General features: G+C 48.4%; 1 protein-coding gene across 7 annotated transcripts in view; it reads left to right on the top strand.

Moving 5' to 3' along the window:
- GPATCH8 (G-patch domain containing 8) overlaps positions 1 to 22304 on the top strand; it is a 51047-nt gene extending 28743 nt beyond the window's left edge. For 4 of the 7 annotated variants that reach the window (XM_061477519.1, XM_061477521.1, XM_061477524.1 and 1 more), the window contains 5 exons: positions 3967 to 4034; positions 4480 to 4566; positions 6572 to 6715; positions 15739 to 15869; positions 16411 to 22304. In XM_061477519.1, coding sequence (XP_061333503.1) covers positions 3967 to 4034; positions 4480 to 4566; positions 6572 to 6715; positions 15739 to 15869; positions 16411 to 20257 — 4277 coding nt within the window. In that variant the 3' untranslated portion in view covers positions 20258 to 22304. Of the gene's footprint in view, positions 1 to 1856; positions 4035 to 4479; positions 4567 to 6571; positions 6716 to 15738; positions 15870 to 16410 lie in introns of all 7 variants that reach the window. The other 3 variants (XM_061477523.1, XM_061477520.1, XM_061477526.1) reach the window with 2 other exon arrangements.
- Positions 22305 to 23501: the final 1197 nt, after the last annotated feature.

Here is a 23501-nt window from a genome sequence, read left to right as displayed (position 1 = left end):
GTTCTTTCCCCTCTCTGGTGCTCACATGCTGTACCTGAATGATACACAGAAATATAGTTAATTGAATGACATTAACTCATTTTGGGGGGTACATCTTCTTTCAGTTGGAGCATCCTGTTCTTTGTCATTAGCCAGCCCTTCAAAAGCAGCTTGTACCTAATATTGAGGGAGGGAGCAGCTCTCCTCAATCTGCACATTGCCATGAAAACTGTTTTCTGCTTTAACTGTTTAAAACAAAACCTCTGCTCTCATGCTGAGAACACCAGCATTCCTGGAGGGGCTCAGATGGCAGATCCATCTGGTGCTTCATTCCCTTTGGAAGAGCACAGCAGCAGCATCTCTGTGTCCAGAGCAGGCGCACGCATCCTGCAGCTGAACAGTGATAATGCTCCTGTACAGCACAACCTGGGGACTGGGACTGACACCCTGGAGCATTGGGATTAACTCTTTTCCCAATTATCTATTAATTTATAGCACTGTTGGCAAAGGATTTGCTCAGATCCTTTCACTTTTTGCAGGTGGAAAGGAGTGAATTTGGAGGAGCTTCGTCCCTGCCCAGCTCCCCTCTGGAATGGGCTCTAGGAATGGGGTGGCTGTTGGGGCGTATTTTGGGGACGAGTGCTTTTTCACAAGCTGGGAACAAGTTTTCCCCAACTCTTTGGGAAGAGGAAAGCAACACAAGTGTATCTGCTCAGTTTTGAACTCCCATTCTGTGTCTGAATTAAGTTAAACTGAATTTACTTGAAGAGACTGGGTTTCCTAAGCTGTGACTTGTGTAAGCTGTTGGTTTTCCCATCCCATTGGAGGTTTGTGCTTTGTCCTCTCCACAGAGGTTTTTCCCCTTGTGTAGAACTGTCTTTATACAACAGCCCTTTCCATTCTGGGGTTTGTCGCCTGCGTGGGTCTGTGAACAAGAGTTGTAACCTGCTTTTCTTTTCTCTAAGAGAAGTTGTCTGGGGCATGGGGTGACGGACACAACTTTATGTGGTCTGTGTGATTTACCATGGGGGGTTCATTGTCTGTGGGGCAGCACTTGCAGCCCTGCACAGTGGTGTGAAATACGGGAATTCTTGCCTTGCCTTGGAAGCTCTTCTTACCTTCAGATCATGGTGGCGTACCTGAGAAAGTCAGCAGAACCCTAAAGCTAGGAGTCCCACAGCGCCCGAGACCCGTGGTTCCATGCCTGTGAAGATCCCCCCTGTCCCATGCAGTAGCTCTGGAGTAAATCTGTTTGAGGGGGTCCTTTAATTGAGCACGTAAAAAGCTTAACTTGAAAAATCCTCTTTTCCCTTTTGGTTGTTGTCCATCTCCCTGGCAGCCAGTGGGGCAGCACAGAGCCCGTTCCCTTCCTGCAGTGGCTTTCCTGGGACATGGAGGGAGTTGGTTTCAGTGGTGGGGACCAGTGCTGCTGCTGGGAGCCATGTTCCGTGCTCTGAGGTGGTTCATTCATAACAAAATGATGGTTAAGTTGAAAAAAAATATTGCTTTTCCCATTGAATATTCTCCTCCTGCCTGAAAACGCAGCTCTTTTTGACCCAAAGTGTTTGTAATTGCCTTAAGATTCTGTTTTGTCTCCTTTTTTAAACTGCCGGCTTAAATGTGCCTCTGAAATCGAGCCGTCACCAGCAGCTCAGCCTCTTCCAACACCCAAAGCTTCCAGGTTGCAGCTCTGGAATCAAGTCACCATGGCTCAAAATCGCTCCCTGGTTCCACAGGGCGAAGCACGGTGATGGGGTGGAGGGTGAGGAAGAAGCCTTGTGTTGTTATTGATTATCTTTTTAACCCATCCTACCTGCAAACGGCCTATTTCTGCCCCTGATGGTTTCTGCCTAACAAATGGTGTTTCTTTTTTACAGCGTTATGATCCTGGACTTGTTGTGGTGATGGTAAACTTAGCAGTGGTAATTTTTTATTTTCAGACTGAATTACTCCTTTTGTCATCAGTGCACCAATATGTTAGGCTTACTTTCTCTGTTGTAGCCATCATCCTTCTGCTTGGTCTTTCATTTTCCTTTCCTTTCCTTTCTTTATGCACACTTGTCTGATCCTTGTTCATTAAAAGGGTATTGCTAAGAAGGGATGTTTCTGTTTGTGTTAGAACTGCCAAAATCAGTTTAAACATAAATTTCTAATACTGTCCAAACATGATTCCCCCCACCACCACCATGATGGGCACTAGCACTTGCTACTGCAATTTCCAACGAGATTTGTAAAATCAAACCAAAACAACCCAAAAAGAAAACTTTGACTGCCTTAGAAGGCAAAAGTACTGATGCATTGCTTGTGTACAGGGGTTTACCAGGGCAATGAGGCTGCTTCCAAACATCTCAATTGCTGGAGAAACAACCAAAAAAAGACCCAAACCAAAAAGACAAAAGCTTGGATAAAAACCTGTGTTGCTGGTGCTTGCGCCAGCCCTTCCATTTGGGTTCCCACTTCCCAGTAAATCCCTGGCTGAGACGTTATGAAAGTGATACTGCACTTAGGAAGTCATTTTTATAACCTGTCTTTAATTTGGTCCTTTTGCTAAAAATTGCAGTCACTGCTTGATTTATTATACCATTGGGCAGAAGAGAAACCTCCTCAATCCGAGAACATGGCAAAGAGCTGAGCGAAAGCTCCAGTCAGACTCCCATCTTGGATCAGGTTGTGGCCCTGGTGGCTCTGCCAGTCACATTCCTGGCTGTACCAACAAAAGCTTAAAGCAATTGATTGAATTGACTTGTTTCTGATAGAAAACCACAAGTCTCTGGACTTGAAGAGTTTGAAAGACCCGAATCTGAGCAGGTGCCCTCTGGGGTCTTCACTCTTTGGAGGAGCCAGAGCCATACTGGAGCTAGAGATATATTGGAGAAGAGGGAAGTTAATGTTTGATGCCTCTCTGGCTTCTCAGAGCAGTCTCAAAGACTTGAACCTGCTGTGCAGGTAGCTCTAAGGACTATTTTTGGCACAATTAAAACCTGTTAATCTTTTTAGCCCAAAGGTATAATATCTGTGTATGTGTGTATAACAAACCAGTTGTTTACACCAAACCAAGAGCAATGCAATGATAAGGGCAGTAAACATTCTGTTTTCTCACTCAAGGTATGCTCCGGAGAAGGTAAGTACTTGTTCTGTGGGCTTACATCACAACCCAGCGCCAGTTGTGATGTAAAAAGAAAGAGAATAAGAATTGAAACCAAAACAAACCCCAAAAGCTGTGGTAGTAAAGTGCTTGTCTGCCCCATTTTGCTTTGTTTGGCTGGTTATGAGTGGATTAAAGATATGTTTTATTTAAAAAGCCAAAAAGAAATCTCCAGCATAGTTTGATTAGTTCAAAGTCAATTTTCTTCGCAACTCGTCCTTTTCACAGCTTACAGGGGAGCAGTGGGCATGGGAGCAGCTCTGCAGAGCAGGGCAAGCAGAGCCTGGCCTACATGGCCGGTGGGCCTTGGGGCTGGAGGAAGTTTGGCTTCCGAGCCACACTTCTGAGTCAGCTTCCCTGACTCGTGGAGCGGGATAGAGCTGGTGGGAGGGAGGGAGAGAGGCTTCCACATCCTGGACGGGAAAGTCCTGGTCAGTTATGAATGTGGGAGAGCATGAAAAGGTATTTAATAGCTTTTTTGCTCATATCAGCAGATGAGTACTCACTGCCTGATATGGAAGCATTGAGGGGAAGGTGGATTTCTCAAGTCCTGCCCTAGGACTTGTCACAGCTGAACATTGACCACACCAGTAATTTATATGAGCAGTTAATGTTCAGAAAATACCATTGATCAGTACTTGGGGTGCATCTCACTCTTAACTGGTTTGGAGCTAAGAAGCAGTTTGGCTGTAAGCTGTGAGAATGGCTTGTGTTTGGTTCACTGTAGCTTTCTGGTCTCTGCACTCCAAGGCAAGATCTCTAACCACCCAAACCCAATGTCTAAAGCGAACTGCAATGACAGAGCAGCCACTGACCCACCTCTCTGTGTGTTCCTCTTCCAGGGAGAACAGACCCCATCCCTATCGTTGTCAAGTATGATGTCATGGGCATGGGGCGAATGGAAATGGAGGTAAGTCACCCACCTCCTGCCATGTCACCCAGCTTCCTTGCCTGGCCGTCAGGGATAGGGAAGAAACCTAAAGTGAGGATTTGTGCATCACCGATAAAACAAAACTCACTCTTAAATCAACACAGTAGCAAACACTTCTAAAACACATCCTCTGTTTACTTGTGGGTATCCAGGTTCTGCATCTGGCACTCCTGGGCTTTGGAATTCACCTCTGTAAAGCTGAGGCTACTTCTGGCAGTGCATGGGCTGCCAGGAGCATCCACCCCACAGGTTGATGAACCGCTTCCCATGCTGGTTCCACTGTGGGATGACACGACAGGAAAAGTGAAGCAGCACAGGCAAAGATCCTGTTTCAAACCTCATCTTGTTGAAATTGCCCACCCAGGCAGTGTCAGCTCTGCAGAGTGCTCCTGGGACAAGTCACAGCTTCTCATTTGTTTTTAAGCTTGATTACGCCGAAGATGCCACCGAGCGGAGGCGAGTGCTTGAGGTGGAGAAGGAGGACACCGAGGAGCTGAGGCAGAAATACAAGGTACTGACCCAGGGCATTGATGTTAGAGTTCTCATGGGCTGGCTGAGGGCATGGGCAGGCTGCAGAGGGAAGGTTTGGCTGTGACATGGACCCTTCTCATCAGCAAGTGGCCCAAAGCCTGCGTCCCTCCTGCAGCATCCCCCCAGCTCCCGTCAGACAGCAGCTGTCGAGTGGGAAGCATTCCTTGGTTTCAGAGTGGTTGGTTGGTGTGTGAGCTGCATAGCATGATGCTTTAGCTTGGGTCTGCAGTGTGATTTGTGGGGAAGTCCCTGGCTTTTGCATTTGTCTTTCAAACACAGTTGAAGGTGTGTTGCTCTCCAAGACTCTTTTGTCTCCCTGCTGCTATTCAGCCCAGGCTTCTTTCCCCTCAGGAGCTTGGTGGCAGCCTCTCCTAGCTCTGCTGTGTTATCATCAGTGGGCTTTAACTTCAGGCTCTTGCCTTTCTGGTTTCATCTGTGGGAAATCTCTGCCAGCCTCATTTTTCCGCTGCTCTGCAGGAGTCCATTATGCAACTGCCAACTGTGGCCGCATCCTGATGAGCCATTCAGTGAGTCTCAAAGGAAACTCAGAGAACTCTACAACCAAGAAGCAAGCAAGAAATGCTCTTTAATTCCCTCCTTTTGTAGGGATCCTGAGCTTTCAACTGGCTATGTTTGCATTGTTGAGCCGCAAGAAGCTTGGTCAGCATTTCGGAGGGACTTTACATGTCATTGTTCTGGGGAGCTCACGCTGCTCTGTTTCCCTTTCTTGTCTTCCTAGGGACCTACCTCAGGCTCAAACCTCTATGAAGTTGTGTTGATTATTTCTCAACAAGGGGCTCTGGTCATAGATAGAGGCAGGAACCTGGAATAGATTTTCTTAGTTAGAAGGTTAACAGCTTTTTAGCACTAGAATTTTTCAGATCTTTTCCCCTGTTGAAACTTTTTACCTGAGTTTTGCATGATAGAAAACATGTTCAGCAGTACTTGAATGTCACTTTGCTGAGGTAGCAATATGGGGGATCAATCATACTGCCTTGAACAAGATCTTGAAAAGGACAAGAGCTTTCATAGTAGATCATTCTTAAATGTTGGCTACCGGCTCTTGCTCATGTGAGGAAACTCCTCATAAGAAGTTTGTGTTGAAGGTGGAATCTCTAAAACTCTTCAGTGATTTTTCTCACATCCTAGGCTATTTTGAATTCTATAATTTCTCCCTATCCCAGCTGTGCTAACTGGCCATATGGGCTATGCTGTTGGTAGCACAGCACACTTTAATGCAGCATTTCTAGCTTTGCTTTTGTGTGCATCAAATAAACCTGCCCTGGCTTGGGGTTTGGGTGGTGTTATATAAACTTTGCTGATGGGATTGTAATTGAAGAGGGGAGGATGTGACCACTGCCAACTGAGACACCTCCTGTGCTTGGAGCTTTGGTTTGCACCTAGTGGTGAATTACACAAGGAAAAAAAGTACTGTCAGCAGCCTCTAAAGTGGACTTCCCCTCTTTTACTAACTGTCAACTTCCTGTACCTCCTCCCAGTGCAACCACTGTGTTTGAGCTCAGCTTAATGGACAGCATTGCTCCTGGGAGGATTTCTCTGACTGTAAAACTACACTGGAGTGAGTTAATCTCCATGGTTTCTGTGCTGTGCTTTGCCAGCCCCAGACCTGTGTTCCTCCCTGTTGAACTGCAGACAAGCTGAGATGAAGCAGACATCTGTTAGCACTCAAAATGGAGGAGGTATCAGCCTTGAAATTCAAAGATTTTGTACCAAAAGCAACGATCTTGCTTGGTTTGATGAGTATTTTGCACATCTTCTGTGAGCAGGCAGCTGCCAGTTTGTTTGTGTGGGAGCTTGAGGCTTTGAACCTCGCTTTTCATCTCTGACAATCGAGCAGCTCTCCTCCTGCAGCCACAAAACTGCCATCAGCACCACATGTGCTGGTACCTCAGGAGAAGATCATCTTCCCATTTGTTTTCCAGGAAGTTTAACAGAAGCTTTGTTTGTGTGTCTGAATTTTGCAGGATTATGTTGATAAAGAAAAGGCAATTGCCAAGGCACTGGAAGACCTCAGAGCAAACTTCTACTGTGAACTCTGTGACAAGCAGTACCAAAAGCATCAAGAGTTTGACAACCACATCAACTCTTATGATCACGCTCACAAGCAGGTAAACAAGCGTTGATAACACAGTTCATCAGTTTGATATTCACTGCAGTGGTCTTGTTTGTAGTTAACACTTTGAATTTCCCCAGTGTATCTATTTTCCTTACAGCCCCAGAAATAGGTGATTTATGTCACTGGTTCAGATTCTTATGGCCATCGTGTATTTAAAAACCCAGCAAACACAAAAGCCAGCCCATGGTTGGCATCAAGGAACCTGATCTTGAATGACCCAGCAAATTGGCTGCTGTTAAACTGAGGAGCAGACCTGTGGGGAGGGAGGGCTTCCAGTTTGCATCAGCTTTTAACGTAGTGCAGCTTTGGCAGCTGCTGCTGATGTGGCACATGTACCTGTTCATTACTTCAGTCTGTGTTCTGTAAAGCTGCTGGAAACAGACTGAGAAATCATGGGCTGTGGCAAAGGAACTGTAAAAAAGGAGCACTTCCCAAATTCTGTAACCTTTGGGAGAAGGAGGATTCAGAATCCCTGTGGAGCTGGCTTTGCTCCCAAGGTAGGGAGGTACCATGGTATCTACATGGTACTTCAGACTGCACAGTAAACACTGCAAGTTCATGTTGTTAGCCTGATCTAACCGTTTGAGGCAGCTATACAGCAGGTAGCAGTGTTGTGCTCCTCTCAGGATGAAAACTCAGAGGAGGATTTTGGACGTTCCTAGTGATAAATTCTAAGGATACAATCATTCATATGCTGATAACTTCAGGAGGATGTGCTGTCGAGTACTATATCTTGCAAAATAGTGGTAAAGCAACAGGTTAAAACCAAGATTATGGCATTAGAGTATGAGTTGCGTTTTTTTCCCCCCATGTATTTAGTATAGAATGTGATAACTCAAACAGTGTTAACAGGAATTCTCCTGGCAGGGTAATTCCTGTTTTAGTACTGTGATGAACTGTGGTTTAATAGAATTAAGAGGAGAAAGTCATTCCTTTACTTTGGGCTGGGAAAAGGGGCTGCTTTGGCTGAGCTGGTGGCACAGTTGTGCTACCCAATAGCAGTGAACTTCACCTGCAGCTTTCCATCAACTGGCTTGAAACTTGAGTGCAATGACATGCATCTATTTAGGAGGTTGAAGGACTTGTTTGTGTCACATTCTTACCAGGTGGTGATGCAGTATGACTGTGTTAGCTCCTGTTTAAATCCCTTGGGTGATTAATAGGGAGACTGATGGTGAGGGCTGGTTCAGCCTGGAGAAGAGAAGGCTTCTTAAGGGAAGACCCTAGAGCAGCTCAAGTGCCTAAAGGAGCTCCAGGAAACTTGGAGAGGGGCTTTGGACAAGGGCCTGTAGGGACAGGACAAGGGGAATGGCTTTAACCTGCCAGAGGGGAGACTGAGATGAGCTCTTAGGCAGAAGTTCTTCCCTGTGAGGGTGCTGAGGCGCTGGCACAGGGTGCCCAGAGAAGCTGTGGCTGCCCCATCCCTGGCAGTGTTCAGGACCAGGTTGGATGCGGCTTGGAACAAGCTGCTCTAGTGGAAGGCGTCCCTGCCTGTGGCAGGGGTTGGAGCTGGATGAGCTTTAAGGTCCCTTCCAACACAAACCAGTCTGGGATTCCATGAGGTTGGCAAGGTCCAGAGTTTTTCTAGCATCTAGAGATGCTGTGGAGGGAGAAACAGTAAACCTGTGAAAAGCAACCACCCCTCACTGATATGAAAGGAGTCATCAGCAGGAGCACAAGAAGAGTGACCTACAAGAAAAATGTCATGGGAGCACACAGGGTGGTGGTTATTTTAAAGGAACTGATGTTCTTGGATAATATTCATACACTGCAGTAACTTCAAGCATGCTTTGGAGAAAATGAGCCCTCAAACTCTCACTCTGTCACCCAGCATAAATTTCTAAACACACAGGGATTTATACAAAGCATCAATCATGCTTTGCTTAGGGAAAAAAATTGCTGGTCCAGCTTTATGCCATGAAATGTGTGTCACCCCCTTGGGTCAGTGTTCAGTGAGTGAGATTGAAACTTACCTAGAAATGGTGAAGGTGAATTTGGTCAGTAACACCAGCCCTCCGCTGCTGGCCACTGCTGCTCAAGGAAGGCTCATTTCCAACAGTCTACTCTAAATTCTAAGGTAGTTTAAAGAAAAAATGCTTTTTAATAAGATGTGGCACATGAAGTTTCAGATTTTTGCCTCTTTAGAGAAGAAGGCAATGTTCCATAAAGGCTAACATAAACGTTTTGAGGAAAACCATCAACTTCTCTTCAAAGTGGGCTGATCGGGGGCTCTTAGAAAGATGTTGCAGTAGCTGACCGCAGGAAACCAGCTTGGTGTATATTATCTGCAGTGTTTTGTCTTGGTGGTAATTCTTGAGGCATCAGTGCTTCCTTTTGCCTTTTCCTCAGCTTGTTGGACAGATTTCCACAGGATCATTTTTGCTTTTAAGTATTTTTAACTACACATCTACATGCCATGGGAGTGTTTGCCTGTTCCTTCTGCAGCTCAGTGAGCATTAGGCTGTCCCTGGAAATAGCTGTTCCATCCTCAGATCCCTTTCCACTCCCCAGTTATAAAGACACTGTCTTGTATTCCAGGAAGGAACTCAGGATTATTGCGAAACAGGGATGATAGGTAAGTGGCTTGATCCCTACCGGATAAATTCTGGACCAACTTGTTAACACCAAACAATTAAAGGGGAGGTTTTATTATTATAATTTCCTGACTACATTGGTTTCATGTAGCATTTGGATTTATCTGAATCAACCTCAACACCTTTCTGTCCAAAAGGCGGTATTTCCTGATTATTTTAACAGGGAAAGTCATCTTCAGTTTCTCATCACAAAGCATTGGCCTGTTGAAGTCATTGTAAACGTCCTGCTGGAGGGGTGCAGTGTTGTGCCCTAGGTTTTCTTAAATGAGGTTATTTCTTGGAATGAGAAGTACAGATGGTTGAAAGAACAGTGACTCTCTCTAGTCACCAAATGGTCAGTCCTTCCTCGGGGAGGCCAGAGGAATGAAGGTGACTTGGGTTCATGGAGGTGGCCCTGCAAAAGAGAAAATGGACTCACCTCTTCCCTGTGAGGGTGCTGAGGTGCTGGCACAGGGTGCACAGGGAAGCTGTGGCTGCCCCACCCCTGGCAGTGTTCAAGGCCAGGTTGGATGGGGCTTAGAGCTACCTGCTCTAGTGGAAGGTGGCCCTGCCAAGTAGAAGGACTGGTAGCTTATGAAGGACCCCTGCCTGGGATGTTGCGGAAGTCCTTACAGTTGGAAATACCTCACATGTAAGTAATGTGGTGTTTGCAGCCAGCTCTTACTCTTAGTTTACTTCATCAAGAATTTTTATACAGAGTCTCACAGAGCTTCACCTCTTCCCTCCTCACATCCTAGTGAAGGGTTGAGCTGTTTCCTCAGTCACTGACCCAACAGGATAAAAACATTCTCCTTCCACACTCTCTGTGAACACCAAATATGGTCCTTTATAAGCCTCTGCCAGGTTCACTGTGAGAGCTCTGACCAGGACTGAAATGCAGGCTTTCATGTAGCTGAATTCTCCATAGCTGAATTCTCCATAGATTCTCTTTATAAAAGGACAAATGTATTTCCATAAAGAAGTTCTTTGGGAAAAAGGATGGAACCCAAAAACTGAGACTGTAGATCTGCAGTTCTCTTCATGCCCTCATTTATTTGGAGGAATCTATTAAAGCACAGTAAAATTACCAGCACAGTCCCTGCTGTGGCTGATGAGTCGTCTAAATCCAAACGCTAAACTTCCTGATTTGGGGAGATTTGCACTTGTGCTTTCCAATAATAAATGTCTTCAAGCACAGCTTGGATGTAGGAAATTGGAGAGAGAATCTCCAAGGCAGTGGGTGCTACATGGGAGGCTTTTCTACCCTCAGAAAACCTCATGGTGTTTTTCTCAGCCCAGTTTTAGTTGTTGAGCTGCTTGCTTGCCCATGGTAAAGGCATTTGGAGAAGAGCCCTGCTGCAGGGAGAATGCTCCATAAAATCAGTATTCAGCACCAATACCCCTCACCAGTACTGAGTAAAGGAAAGATTACCTCTCTTGACCTGCTGGCAATGCTCTGGTGATAGAACTGGTGGCCTTCTTTGCTGCAAGGGCTTATGGTGGTTTGCTGTCCACCAAGACCTCCAGATGCTTCTCTGGGAAGCTGGTTTCCAGGTTGGAACTGGATGGTCTTTAAGGTCCCTTCCAACTCAAACCATTCTATGACTCTCTGTGGGGCCTGGGCACTGTGACCAGTGGCACTGGGGTATCTGTGTGCCATTAACACAGGATATGTTTTCCTAAGTTGAAACCAAGGTGTCGGGGAAGAAATGAAGATGAAATGAAGCTGCAGTTTTACGCCATTTCCCCTCTGCTCTTTCCACTTCATTTCTGAGCATGCAGAGAATGTTGATTACCAGAAATAAGCAGGGCTTGTGTTCTCACTCCTGTGAAACTGCAAAGGTTGCCATTCTTTGAGCTCTTATTTAGCTAATAGTGTAGTTTGCCCCTATAAGCTTTTGTGGCAGAGAATCAAGCACATGTCAAAAGTTCAGGAAGGCAGAGATGTGCTGGCATGTAATGGAAAGTGCATTATCCTTTAATAGGGATTGGCAGAGAGACTCAGCAGCAATAGCAGGGGAGGAGCAGGCTCTGACACCCTTGTGCTGTTCCACAAGCTGTCTCCTGCCTCAAACCAACTCTGAAATCTCATGGTACATGGATCCCATAAAGTCTGTCCTGCTCTCCTGAACGAAGGTTTCTCATGGAAGTCTAGGATCTGCAGGTCTAGCAAAGCAGTGTAGCAGAGGGCTTTATTCTGAGAATAACACCTTCTGTTCTGCAGTTTTAGGCAAAGAATGCCTTTTGAGTGGGCCTCAGTTCAGTGAAACTGCATGGCTTTGTCAGCTTAGGCATAGGAAATCCCTTTATCAGAACCTGGAAAGCCATGCACTCCAGCTGGGTACCGGGCAGGTCTTCCCTCCACACCATCCCACCAGTAAAACCTCCGGCACGGTTGCCACAGCATGTGCTGAGAGGTTCCCTGTTACAACAGCTCCTGGATCCTCATTGTTCCCTTTTCATTTCACCCCTTTCACATGTCCTTGATGGGTTGTCTCTGGAGCTTTTCAGTGATGCCTGAGTGCAGCTCATTGAGGTCAGTTTGAAGGGAATCATAAGATGATGGTGGCGTTTGCCAGTTTGGCCACTCCTAAGCTATGTGGTGACCGAGAGATGATCAAGGACCCCTTTGTGCTGGAGCACTGAGGTAGCTGCAGATCTTACAGAAAACCTGTTCTTGAGGAGCTCAGTTTGCATTCCCATGGAAATTTGGAGACTTCTGAGTAATTTTGTTAGAAACAAGGCTGAAAACTTTAAATACTATTCTTTGTTACCAAGCTGAGGTGGGTGGCAGCTATTAATTGGAAACACAATTCCAAGCTGAAGAAAGGCTTCAGGCACTGAAGTACTGCTGCTAGCAGGCAAGAATTTGGGCAGCCTGTTGAAGTGCTGGTGATCTGTGTCCTTGTTTGTGGGCACTGATGTGGCCCTTCAAGCTGAAATAATAACCCAGCAGAATAGGATTTCTTGGCTTCATGGTCACTCTCATCCTACAGTTTGGAAGTGTGTTGCTGCTTCCTCAGAAAACACACTGCCTATGAAGAAAAAAGCTTCCTAATGTGGAAGTCCTCTAGTAACACCAGGGCTGTGTGTTTAATTTACTACAGGCTGGTGGCTTTAATCCTCTTGCAGAAATGATGGCTTTGCTGAGCACTGTGGGAAGACCTGAAAAGGCTGCTTTCACCCTGAGATGGGTTCCCAGGGCTCCTGTTCCTGAGTTAGTGAGAAGCCCTCTGAGGACGATACAGTGGCTACATGAAATCCTTGGCTAAGTGTCTTTGCTGGGGGGGGGGTGGGGTGGGGTGTAGGAGGAGGAGCACCCATACATGTGGTGTGGTCCAAAAAGTAATTCAGAGATTTTGGAGGATTTCAATCATGAACCTTTGCCTAAGGATTAGATGGAAATTTCTTTAGTGCAAGCCAAGCTTAAATATCGATTCACTTGAAATAGCTTTGTGGGAAGGCTGAGCCCTGGAGTAGAGCAAAAAATATTTCAGTGCTTCCACATGCCGCTTTTATTGCTGTGACATTGTACTTCAGGCTTTTAATTGCTTCACCCCAGTTAGGTTTGGGGCATAGGGTGGGCAAAGCTGTGCTTACCTGGTTATCCGTTGTTCTCTGCATGGGTAAATGACTGGACTCAGTGATGCACTTGAAACAGTGAGTGAGGTGACAGTCACTGACAGGGTATCTTGGAAAGTTCTGGCTATAAGTTCAGTGTTGGTCTGTGGCAGGGAGTTGGAACTGGATGAGGTTTACGGTCCCTTCAACCCAAACCGTTCTGGGATTCTATGATTTTACATTCCCAGGGGGATGGCCAGTGCAGTTGTGGAGCTTTTCTCTCCCCAACAAGACCCTTCTTCCTTCTGGTGTACATCAAAAAGAAACTCAGCCTTGAGATCTTAGTCCTTTGCAAAGTCAGCTTCCCAAAATCAGACCAGCTTCTCCCTCGTCTGGGGAGTAGTAAACTCTCGGCAACCTTGAAAGCAGGGTTGATGGTCTGTCACCCAGAAGGGCTCCGGTACTGGTGTGGCCGGGTGTTACTGTATCGCCTGTGCTGGAGTCACAACGCACCAGGATAGTGATTTGCTGCATCACTTCTAGTTGATAAATGGAGAGAGTAGGAGGTCTGTGGAGCAGAGACACACAAAGATCAGCATCTAAGGAAATGGGCATTTAATTCTGTTTCCATTAAAACTGTCTGTTGTAATGAAGGCATCATGGGCAGCTACAGTATTACCAACAGGCTTGGAGCCTGTTTGCTTTCCTGGGAGATATTTATGGCCATGGCTGGGGTTGGGTTTCCCAGTGCACCACTGCACCTTCCTCTCCAAAGGAAAAGGTCACAGTTCGCTCTGTGGTAAATAGCCAGGCCATGTGTTTTCCAAAGGGATGAGTGGTTGAGAGATTTGGCATCAAACCCCAGTGCAGTAGTTCTGTCAGCTGTTGGTAACTTTAACTTCCTGGAGCATTTAGAGCTGCTCTTTGAATCAGCATGAAAAAGCTGATAGCATTGCTTAGCCCACTTCTTTTTTGTCTTTTTTTTTTTTTTCCTCCCTCTCGGAAAAAAAATCACTATTCACCACTGAACATACACCACAAAACCCTGGAGCCCTTTACTTGTCCTGGTGAAAGTAGCTCTGTTGTTCCAGGTGGGATCATTGCTGTGTCTGAGCGTGTATGTGTATGTGTGCCCCCGCTCTTGCTCCAGACTCCCTGAGCTCCGTCCTGTAGCTTCACTGGCTCATTCCTGCTCTGTAGAGTAGCTCACACCCCAGCGGCAGCCTGGGCCCTAACCCTTGCTTGTTGTTTTTTTTCCTCTCTTTCACTCTTGTTACATTTTTACTTTCTTTTCTTCTTTGTGATGTGATGTTTTCAGCTGATGTATTGAAAGCAAACCCTTCTAATTTTGGAGGCCAGATCACAAGAGTGAGTTTCTTTCTGCAAGTGTCTATAGCTGTAGCTTTTTCTATGTGTCTTCCCCTCTGAATTCGGCAACGCTCAACCATATTTAGTAAATACCATTAGGTAAGAAAATCCTGTCTTGTCAAATCTTCCCCCTTTTTCACAAAGCAATGTTCTCTTTACATTGGGACAACTTAATGCCTCTCATTTGAGCTTTGGGTTAGTTTTCAGATCCACTGTTTCTGTGTGGTCCAGCCTGACTTGGATGCGGCTGGGAGCAATTTGGTCTAGTGGAAGTTGTCCCTGCCTGGGCTGGCGGTTGGAACTGGGTGAGCTTTAAGGTTCCTTCCAACACAAACCATTCTGTGCTGACTTTGCTCCATCCAAGAGGCAGTCACAGGTGTATTTACAAATCACCAGAGATTTGTACATCTTGTACAAGAAGCTTTCTCAAGTGACTACTGCTTTGATCCCTTTAGTCTTTCAGGCCTTCCATGAAGTGCTTGAAAACATGAAACTTCCTCAGAAGCTGGGTCCATGATCCGTTCTGGAATTGGGCCTTTTGGAAGGGTTTCATATAGTGCACCAAAAAAGAAAAGTAAATCTGTTTGGATGGGAAAGGTCTTTCCTTGCTGCTTTCTGTCACTTGAACTTCTGCACAGTGCTCTAAAAAAACCTTATGAATTTTGCCATGTATGCAGAGGAGAAACAGCAGCCTCTTTCCTAGTGCTTTGAGACAAGGCTTTCAAACATTTCCTATAGTCTTGGATGTTCCATTTCTATTAGAACTGGATCTCTAGATTTCCTCTTAACATTATGATATTTGGAATCCCTTGGGCTTGATTGACTTCCTCCTATGCCAGAATTCCTGGGCATCTGGTGGTTCTGCTCTCTCAAGTATCCGAACCCAAAAGAGCATTTTAGAGCATTTTGTTTCTTGAGAGCCCATCTCGGAACTACTGTCAGGAAAGCAAGTAACTGTTTGTGGTGTATGTTGGATTGTTTTTTTGCTTACTGGAATCATCTGCATGGGATTTTTGGCACCTTCTCCAATGTAATTTGTACATTGCTTTTGGAAGATGGAATACTTGGGTAACTCTTGCACCAGCTAATCCCTCTCTGTCCATGCTATTCAGACTTCCATCATGTGCTGTTTGTCAAGTACATCTGCACCCTGCAAGAGCAGCAAAACCATTCCTTTATTTTCCCCTTTTCCTTCCAGAATTTGCTTGTTGCTTTGAAATCAGCTTTATTGTACATGCTAAAGAAAACCAGTAGTGTTGATTGGATATGCAGATACACAGACTTGAAATAACGGAAAGTGATCAACAGTTGTCTTTTCATTTAGCTACTGGGAGGATGGCAATGTGCTCCATGTGGTTTGTTGAGCTATGATGCTGTTGCTCCATCCTAGCTCAATAAATGTTCCTGGGGAGGGGCTTGACAGTGGACTTCCAGTGTGACAGCAGAGCTGCTTTTGGACACTTTACCCCAAGCCCACTTCGATCTAATCCGTTCCTGCTTTCTTTTGCCTCAGAGGTTGAAAGATCTCAAGCAGAGGGAGTTCGCTCGCAATGTCTCTTCCAGATCACGTAAAGATGAAAGGAAGCAGGAGAAGGCCCTGCGGCGCCTTCATGAGCTGGCTGAGCAGAGGAGGCAGCCTGAATGGTGAGTGGGGTGATCCTGAGCACCCTCAGGGCATCTGTGTGTGAGCCCTGCCTGGGGCTGCAGCCCTGGGCTGTGCTGCCATTCTGGTTCCTGTAATCACACACAAGTGTGGAGGGCAAGCCACACCCCGTGCTGTGTTTTTGGTGTGAGTGAATTCCCTGAAGCCATAGTCCAGAGCATCCCCAAATGCCTTTATCCAGCAGTATGTTTTCTTCAGTTAGTTATTTTTATTAACAAATGGCTGTGTGATGCTATTTTAATGTGTAGTTTTGGATACCAGAGTACATGAAATCCTAGAATCCCAGACTGGTTTGGGTTGAAGGGACCTTAAAGCTCTTCCATTTCCAACCCCTGCCAGGGGCAGGGACACCTTCCACTAGAGCAGGTTGCTCCAAGCCCCTCTGTCCAACCGGGGCTTGAACACTGCCAGGGATGGGGCAGCCACAGCTTTGTGTAGAAGGCTTAAATGAGACATGAATCCATCTGCAGGGATATACAAATGGCAGTCAGCTGTTTCCTCTGTTTTAACTTGTTCATACAGTGCTCCTGGAAGTGGACCCATGTTCAGAACCACCACAGTGGCTGTGGATGAGGAAGGGGGAGATGATGGTGATGATTCTGCAGCCAACAGCAGCTCTTTCATCCAGTCAACTTCTGGCCAAGCTACAGAGATGAGTATGGACAGAGGTTTCTTAAACACTGGACAAGTTGCTGGCACTGTTACACCAAGCCAAATGCCCATCCAGGGAGCGCAAGCAATCAGCTTTGGCATCAAGAGTACTTTGGGAACTCCCCTGCAGAAGATAGGTGTGTCTTTTTCCTTTGCAAAGAAGACTCCAGTAAAGCTTGAGACCATAGCTTCTGTTTTCAAGGACCATGTGGAAGAATCGAATGCTGCAGATGGAGCAAAAGCTGATGAGAAAGGGTCCTCAGAGGCAGGGAGCCTGCAGAAATCTGGTGAGGGTGAAGGCACAAATAACTCTGATGGCAAGGCAGAGGAAGATGACCAACATGACAAAGACAGCGGGTCTCTAGCCACTACTTTGTCAAAACTAAAAAAGATGAGACGAGAAGATGGACCAATGGCAATTGAACCAGAATACTACCACTATATTCCCCCAGCCCATTGTAAAGTGAAGCCTAACTTTCAATTCCTGCTTTTCATGAAGTCTACCGAGCAAATGGAAGCTGAAAATGTGAACAAAAAAGCCACCCATGAAGTGAAAAAGGGTGGTTCTCCAAAACCCAAACCCAGCAAGCACACAGAGAAGGCTGCTGAGAGCACAGGGCAGCAGAAGGAGCAGAGCACTACTGAAAGCACAGCTCAGCAGAGCAAAACTGAGCTAAGAGAAGTCCTGGAAAATGCGAGTGTGCAGGAGAGCAAACATCTGCCAGAGAGTGACCTCCCTGAGCTAGACACTGCTAAAGAATCCCCACAGCCTGCCTCAGGCTGTAAGAATGTCTCTGGAGGACCAAAGCATCCCACAGGACCTTTTTTCCCTGTTCTAAGTAAAGATGAGAGCACGACCCTCCAGTGGCCTTCAGAGCTTCTCATATTTACCAAAGCAGAACCATCGGTTTCATACAGTTGTAACCCCCTGTATTTTGATTTCAAGCTCTCTCGCAATAAAGATGGTAAAGGCAAAGGAGCAGAGAAACCCAAGGAGCCGGGGGGACTTTGTAAGGAAAGTGGTCAGAACACAGAACCTGGTGAGATGAGCAAAGCCAAGGAGGCAGAAAGCGTAGCCAACAGTTCTGCTCTGAAAATGGAAACCAAATCTCTGTCCCACTGTGGCTCCCAGAACAAGCAGGAGTCCAGCTTGGCGACTGTTAGTAAGGGAGAGGGAGAAGAGGGTGGTAAAAGCATAATGGGGAAGAGCAAATCTGGCAGGTCCCATAAACACAAAAAGAAAAAGAAGCACAAAAAGTCCAGCAAACATAGACGGAAACACAAGGAGGAGGCTGCTGAGAAGGGCCGGAAAACTGACGTGGGGGAAGAGAAACCCAAGAAACGGAGAAGACACCGGCACAAGAAAGGCAAGTCCTGTCTTTCAACTGAATCGGAACGGGCCCTGAAAACAGAACTGCCCAAGGAGCGCGGGCACTGCCCAAGGAGAAAGCGGTGCTCCCAGGAGTCCCAGAGGAAGTCTCTGTCTGCAGAGGAGGGAAGTAGCAGTAAGAAAGAGGATGGAGATAACTCCTGTCTGGAGCACTGCAGCAGGAAGCGCAGGGCTGACCTGCCGCAGTTCCCTGCTCCAAGGCGGCGGTGTTCAGGTCCTGCTCCAGGCAGGGCCACCCGCAGGAGCCGGCAGAGCAGCGGGGACTACGACAGCGAGGAGGGCTCCCTCGGGAAGTGCTGCCGGCAGAAGTCCCCCTCGCACTACAGCGATGACGATGACTCCGGCAGCGAGCGGTCCCGGAGCCGCTCCCGCTCAGAGCGCAGGCGCTCCTCCTGCGGGTCCTACTCCTCCAGCTCCGACGCCTCCTCAGACCACAGCCGCTACAGCCACCGGCGGAGCTACTCGGACGACAGCTACAGCGATTACAGTGACCGGTCGAGGTGCCACTCAAAGCGGTCCAATGACTCAGAGGATGACTCTGACTACAACAGCTCAAGTCACAGATCCAAGCGGTACAAGTACTCCTCCTCAGACGACGACTACAGCTCAAGCCGGAGCAGGTCGAGGAGCCGGAGCAGGAGCACAACGCACCCTCGAGGCAGGTCACGAACGAGGAGCCGTGGCAGGACACGCAGCAGCAGCTGCAGCCGCAGCCGGAGCAAGAGGAGAAGCCGCAGCGCAACGGAGCGCAGCTGGAAACGGAGCCGCAGCTACAGCAGGGACCGCAGCCGCAGCGCCAGGAGCCACTCCCAGAGGTCCCTGTCACGGAAGGGCTCTCGAGGCCACGAGAGCCCCGAGGAGAGGAGACCTGGGAGAAGAGACTTCATCAGGTCCAAAATCTACCGCTCGCAATCTCCACACTATTTCCGTACAGGCCGAGGTGAAGGATCCTTGCTGAAGAAAGAGGATGGCAAAGGAGAGGATCTGAAAGGATCTGGCTCACTCTCCCAAAACAGCAGCAGCTCTGGCACAGGCAGAGCCTCGGAAGGGGACGGCAGCCCCGAGGAGAGAAACTCTGTCACTGCAAAGCTGCTCCTGGAGAAGATTCAGTCAAAGAAGGTTGAGAAGAAGCCCTGCGTCCCTGATGAGATGCTCCCAGGGACGAACAAGGTGGGAATAAAGCTCAAGGATCCTCCCCAGGGCTACTTTGGCCCCAAACTTCCTCCTTCCTTGGGCAACAAACCGGTTCTTCCCTTAATTGGGAAACTGCCAACCGTTCGGAAGCCAAATACCAAGCGGTACGAGGAGTCTGGGCTGGAGAGAGGTGAGGAGCAAGAGCTGTCGGATGTTGAGGAGGTTTCCCAGGGCATTGAGGAGGCTCAGTTGGGTGGCCAGTCTCTCCTGGAAGAAGTGGTGATGGTGATTCAGGACAAGCCTCTGGATGAGCAGAAACGGGACGAACCTGCTGTGGAAATGCAGTCCATTCCCCTCGAGGCACCGGCGCTCCCTGAGTGCTTCAGGTCTGGAGATCTGGTTATGCCGCACAGCTTCCTCCCAGAGCCGGGCGATGGCAATGGGCTAGAACCTATGGATGGGGGCAGCCAGCCAGTCCCAGCGGAAACCAGTATGATGTCCTTAGTTCCAGATGTCGAGCACTTTCCTGGCTATGTGCCTCAGGGTGGCGAGCCAAGCATCGAAGGGGACCGGGAAGAAGATTCCTCTCTAGCACCACTTGAGAGCCAGCCCATCACTTTTACACCTGAGGAGATGGAGAAGTACAGTAAGCTGCAGCAAGCTGCACAGCAGCACATCCAGCAGCAGCTCATGGCAAAGCAGGTCAAGGCCTTCCCAGCCTCAGCAGCCCTGGCTCCAGCAGCGCCTGCCCTGCAGCCCATCCACATCCAGCAGCCGCCGGCAGCCTCAGCCACATCCATCACCACGGTGCAGCATGCCATCCTGCAGCACCACGCTGCCGCTGCCGCCGCCGCCATCGGCATCCACCCACACCCCCATCCCCAACCCCTTGCTCAGGTTCACCACATACCCCAGCCCCACTTGACACCTATTTCCTTATCCCACTTGACCCACTCCATTATTCCAGGGCACCCTGCTACGTTTCTAGCCAGCCATCCCATCCACATCATTCCGGCGTCAGCCATTCATCCCGGCCCCTTCACCTTCCATCCCGTTCCTCATGCTCTTTATCCAACCCTGCTTGCTCCAAGACCCGCTGCGGCTGCAGCTGCCACAGCCTTACACCTTCACCCTCTGCTGCACCCCATCTTCTCAGGACAGGACTTGCAGCATCCACCCAGTCATGGCACATGAAGGACAAAATTAAGTAACCTCGGAGGAAGGAGAATCTTGTGCATTTTGGGAAGGGGTTTGGAGTTGATCCAGCTGGCAGGTGAAGCCTGAGAATTTCTTTTCACTCTTTAGCAGCCAAAGAAGCCAGAGGCTCGAGGGCTGGGGAGCAGCAGGCGGTGGGTCAGTCGTAAGCGTTGTGTATATCCACTACCAGGGACAGTCTCATGTCCCCAACACCTCTGTGCACGTAGCAGCACTCTCTTAGGAGAATCATTTCACATGTAGACCAGCAAGATTCTTGGAAAGACTGTATTTTTTTTCTTTTCCCTAATTCTCACTCTTGACCATCTCCCTTCTGCCACCTTGTACATCATGAAGGAGATCCCGTACACGCTTATAGGTCTCTAAGAACCCTTTTAATGAGGTCATCTAATTGAAACAGTCAGCATGATTGAATCCAGCTTGGAATGGGTGAGAAAACACTGAGGAACTGGTGGCTGTGGATGCTGATGAGGGGGTGAAGAGAAGGGCAGGGCCACACTGGTTTCGGCTGGGCCAGCACCAGTCTTCAGGCATCACAGGAGGTTCCTGGCTGCTGATTTCGGGGGGATTTGTCCTTGGGGTGAGCAGCAAAGGTGAAATTAAGATCTTACTGTAAAGAGGAAGAAAGGAGCTACACGTGTACCCGGAGCCTCATGTCCTGGGCTACAGAGAGGCTCTGGGGTGGTGATTCCAGTCTGGGGTTTGACCACTCTTCTCCTGAGAGGAGGGAAAACATCTCACTGACTTCCAGCTCCTGTGGTGTTGGGAGAGAGGAGAAAAATCCCTTTGGGAATTAAAGCAATACTGAGGCTTGGGGAGAGTGGCTGGGGTGTGTGAAGTGAATTCCTCTTTCGTCTGTAATACTGATGGTTTCCTTATTAATTTATAGGATTTTTTTTTTTCAATGTAAAGAATTGCACTGAACTCTGTAAACAAAGATGCTGCTTTTTGTAGCTCCTATAAAAAGGTTACATTTGTAGTATATTGCAATAATATTTTTTACAGCCAGTTCTTTTAGTGGTACTTCGTTCTGGTGGCTTTTGTGTAAATAGGTTTGCTGTAGGTGAAATAAGACACTTGGAAAGGTTCCACTTTGGAGTTGCAGCTAGCTGCAGGACAACTTCAGCATGTATAGTTTATCGAGCTCACATATTTTTGAAGTTTTTATGTACCATAAAATGTAAAAAAAAAACTCAAAAAATTAATTGAATCTTCCTTTAGCATTTTACAGCATAACACAAAGGCTGGGAGCAGGAGCAGCTCCATGTCCCTGCTGTAGGAATTGGACCCCGGAGGCACCCTTGGGAGGGGCAGAGTGTAAAACACCCGGGTTTGTCTCTGCTTCTTCCCCCCTGGACTCAAGTGGGTGACTGCAGCTGCCAGCAGCCTTCTGGTGAGGGAAGAGCCTTTGAACCCATCCTCCCGCAGGGAGAGGTGGTTTAGGACTAACCCTGATGTTCCCTAAGGGATTGCTCAGTTCTTCCAGCTGATACCACAGGGAGGCTCTTCCAGCCACAAGCTCTCCCATCGCACTGGGCTTCTGGGATTCAGGTCCTTGGATCAGACCGGTTTGAGGGCACCTTCTGGGGTTGGTTTGGGAGCTGGCAGCAAGGTATCCCCTTCCCCATCCTCCTGGGTGGGCAGAGACTGAAAGGATCAAAACCTCTGGAGCTTCTTCACTCTTGGAATGGGAAATGTTGTGTTTGGGCAGGTCTGAACCCCAGCAGTCACTAAAAGGGACTCAATTTCTCTGTAAATAATTAAGAGATTCAGTATTAGTGTCTCAATGCTGGGCTTCCTTAGCTTCTAGATCCCACATCCACATTCTGGCACTCTTCACGCTGCAGCCCGGAGGGGGGGGTTGACTTCCAGAATAGTGCTAAAAATAATTAACCTGTCATTACTTACCAGGCATAAACAGACTGTATTTAACTTTGTCACATAAGATTATATATATATATATATATATATGCTGTAAAATGAGGGGAAAAAACCTTTCTAATAAACCAGTGATTTATGGAAAAATGTGTGTGGTTGTTGCATGACATGAATAGGAGCTGCTGCAGTTGATGGGGATGGAGCCCAGGGCTTCTTCCTAAAATAACAGCATTGGATGCTTGGTTCATCAAGTAAAACGACTCTGAACTGGGATTCTTTGCTCGGCAGCCGCTGAGCTGGATGCAGAGAAAATGTACTTTTAATTTGTGTCATTTGGGGGGGTTAAAGGGTGGTGTTTGGGCAGGAGCCCTCAGCACAGCGAGTGGCACAACCAACCTGCCTGATGAGCCTGGAACCAGGCAAGAGGCACAGAATCCCAGCCTGGTTTCTGCTGGAAGGGACCTTAAAGCACCTCCAGCTCCAGCCCCTGCCACAGGCAGGGACCCCTTCCACTGGAGCAGCTTGCTCCAAGCCCCTGTGTCCAACCTGGCCTTGAGCACTGCCAGGGATGGGGCAGCCACAGCTTCTCTGGGCACCCTGTGCCAGCGCCTCAGCACCCTCACAGGGAAGAGCTTCTGCCTAAGAGCTCATCTCAGCCTCCCCTCTGGCAGGTTAAAGCCATTCCCCTTGGCCTGTCCCTACATCCCTTGTCCCAAGCCCCTCTCCAGGTTTCCTGGAGCCCCTTCAGGCACTGGAGCTGCTCTCAGGTCTCCCCTTCAGGAGCCTTCTCTTCTCCAGGCTGCCCCAGCCCAGCTCTCTCAGCCTGGCTCCAGAGCAGAGCTGCTCCAGCCCTCGCAGCAGCTCCGTGCCCTCTTCTGGCCTCGCTCCAGCGCTGCCCAGGCCCGACTTGGTCTCTGGGCACCTTTCCCTGCATCCAGGACAAGGAGCCCTCTTGCTGGTCTGGCTATGGCTGTCTCCAGCCTTGGCACTCATGCCCTTGCCTGCCCCTTTCCCAGAGCCCCTGGGCTGCCCGGCCCCGCTCTTCTCCCCTGGTGGGGTTTCGGGGTGCCCCTGCCCGGGGCAGTTTGGTGGCGATGCCCAGTGCTGGTGCTGCTGCAGGTGGGAGCCCCTCACTGCTCTCTGCTGCGGAGGGGACCTTGGGGACAGTGGATGGGGCCCCTCCACCCCGTAGCACTCCCCCCTCCCACCGCATTTCCTCCGGCCGGGCCTGCACCCCGAGATACGGGTCCCACAGCGCGGGCGGGGGGGCTCAGCGGGTGCTGAGTGCGGTTTTGTGCTGCTTCCACCGTCGCCGTGTCCCCCCCACCCCTCCCCGTGTGGTTCC

The sequence above is a fragment of the Pezoporus flaviventris genome, unplaced genomic scaffold (genome assembly GCF_033815535.1).
Source record: "Pezoporus flaviventris isolate CSIRO_AGI_PZ_B2104156 unplaced genomic scaffold, CSIRO_AGI_Pfla_v1 ptg000107l, whole genome shotgun sequence".
Taxonomy (NCBI): Eukaryota; Metazoa; Chordata; class Aves; order Psittaciformes; family Psittacidae; genus Pezoporus; species Pezoporus flaviventris.
Note: the sequence above shows the minus strand (reverse complement) of the source record. Positions and strands in the feature narration are given on the sequence as shown.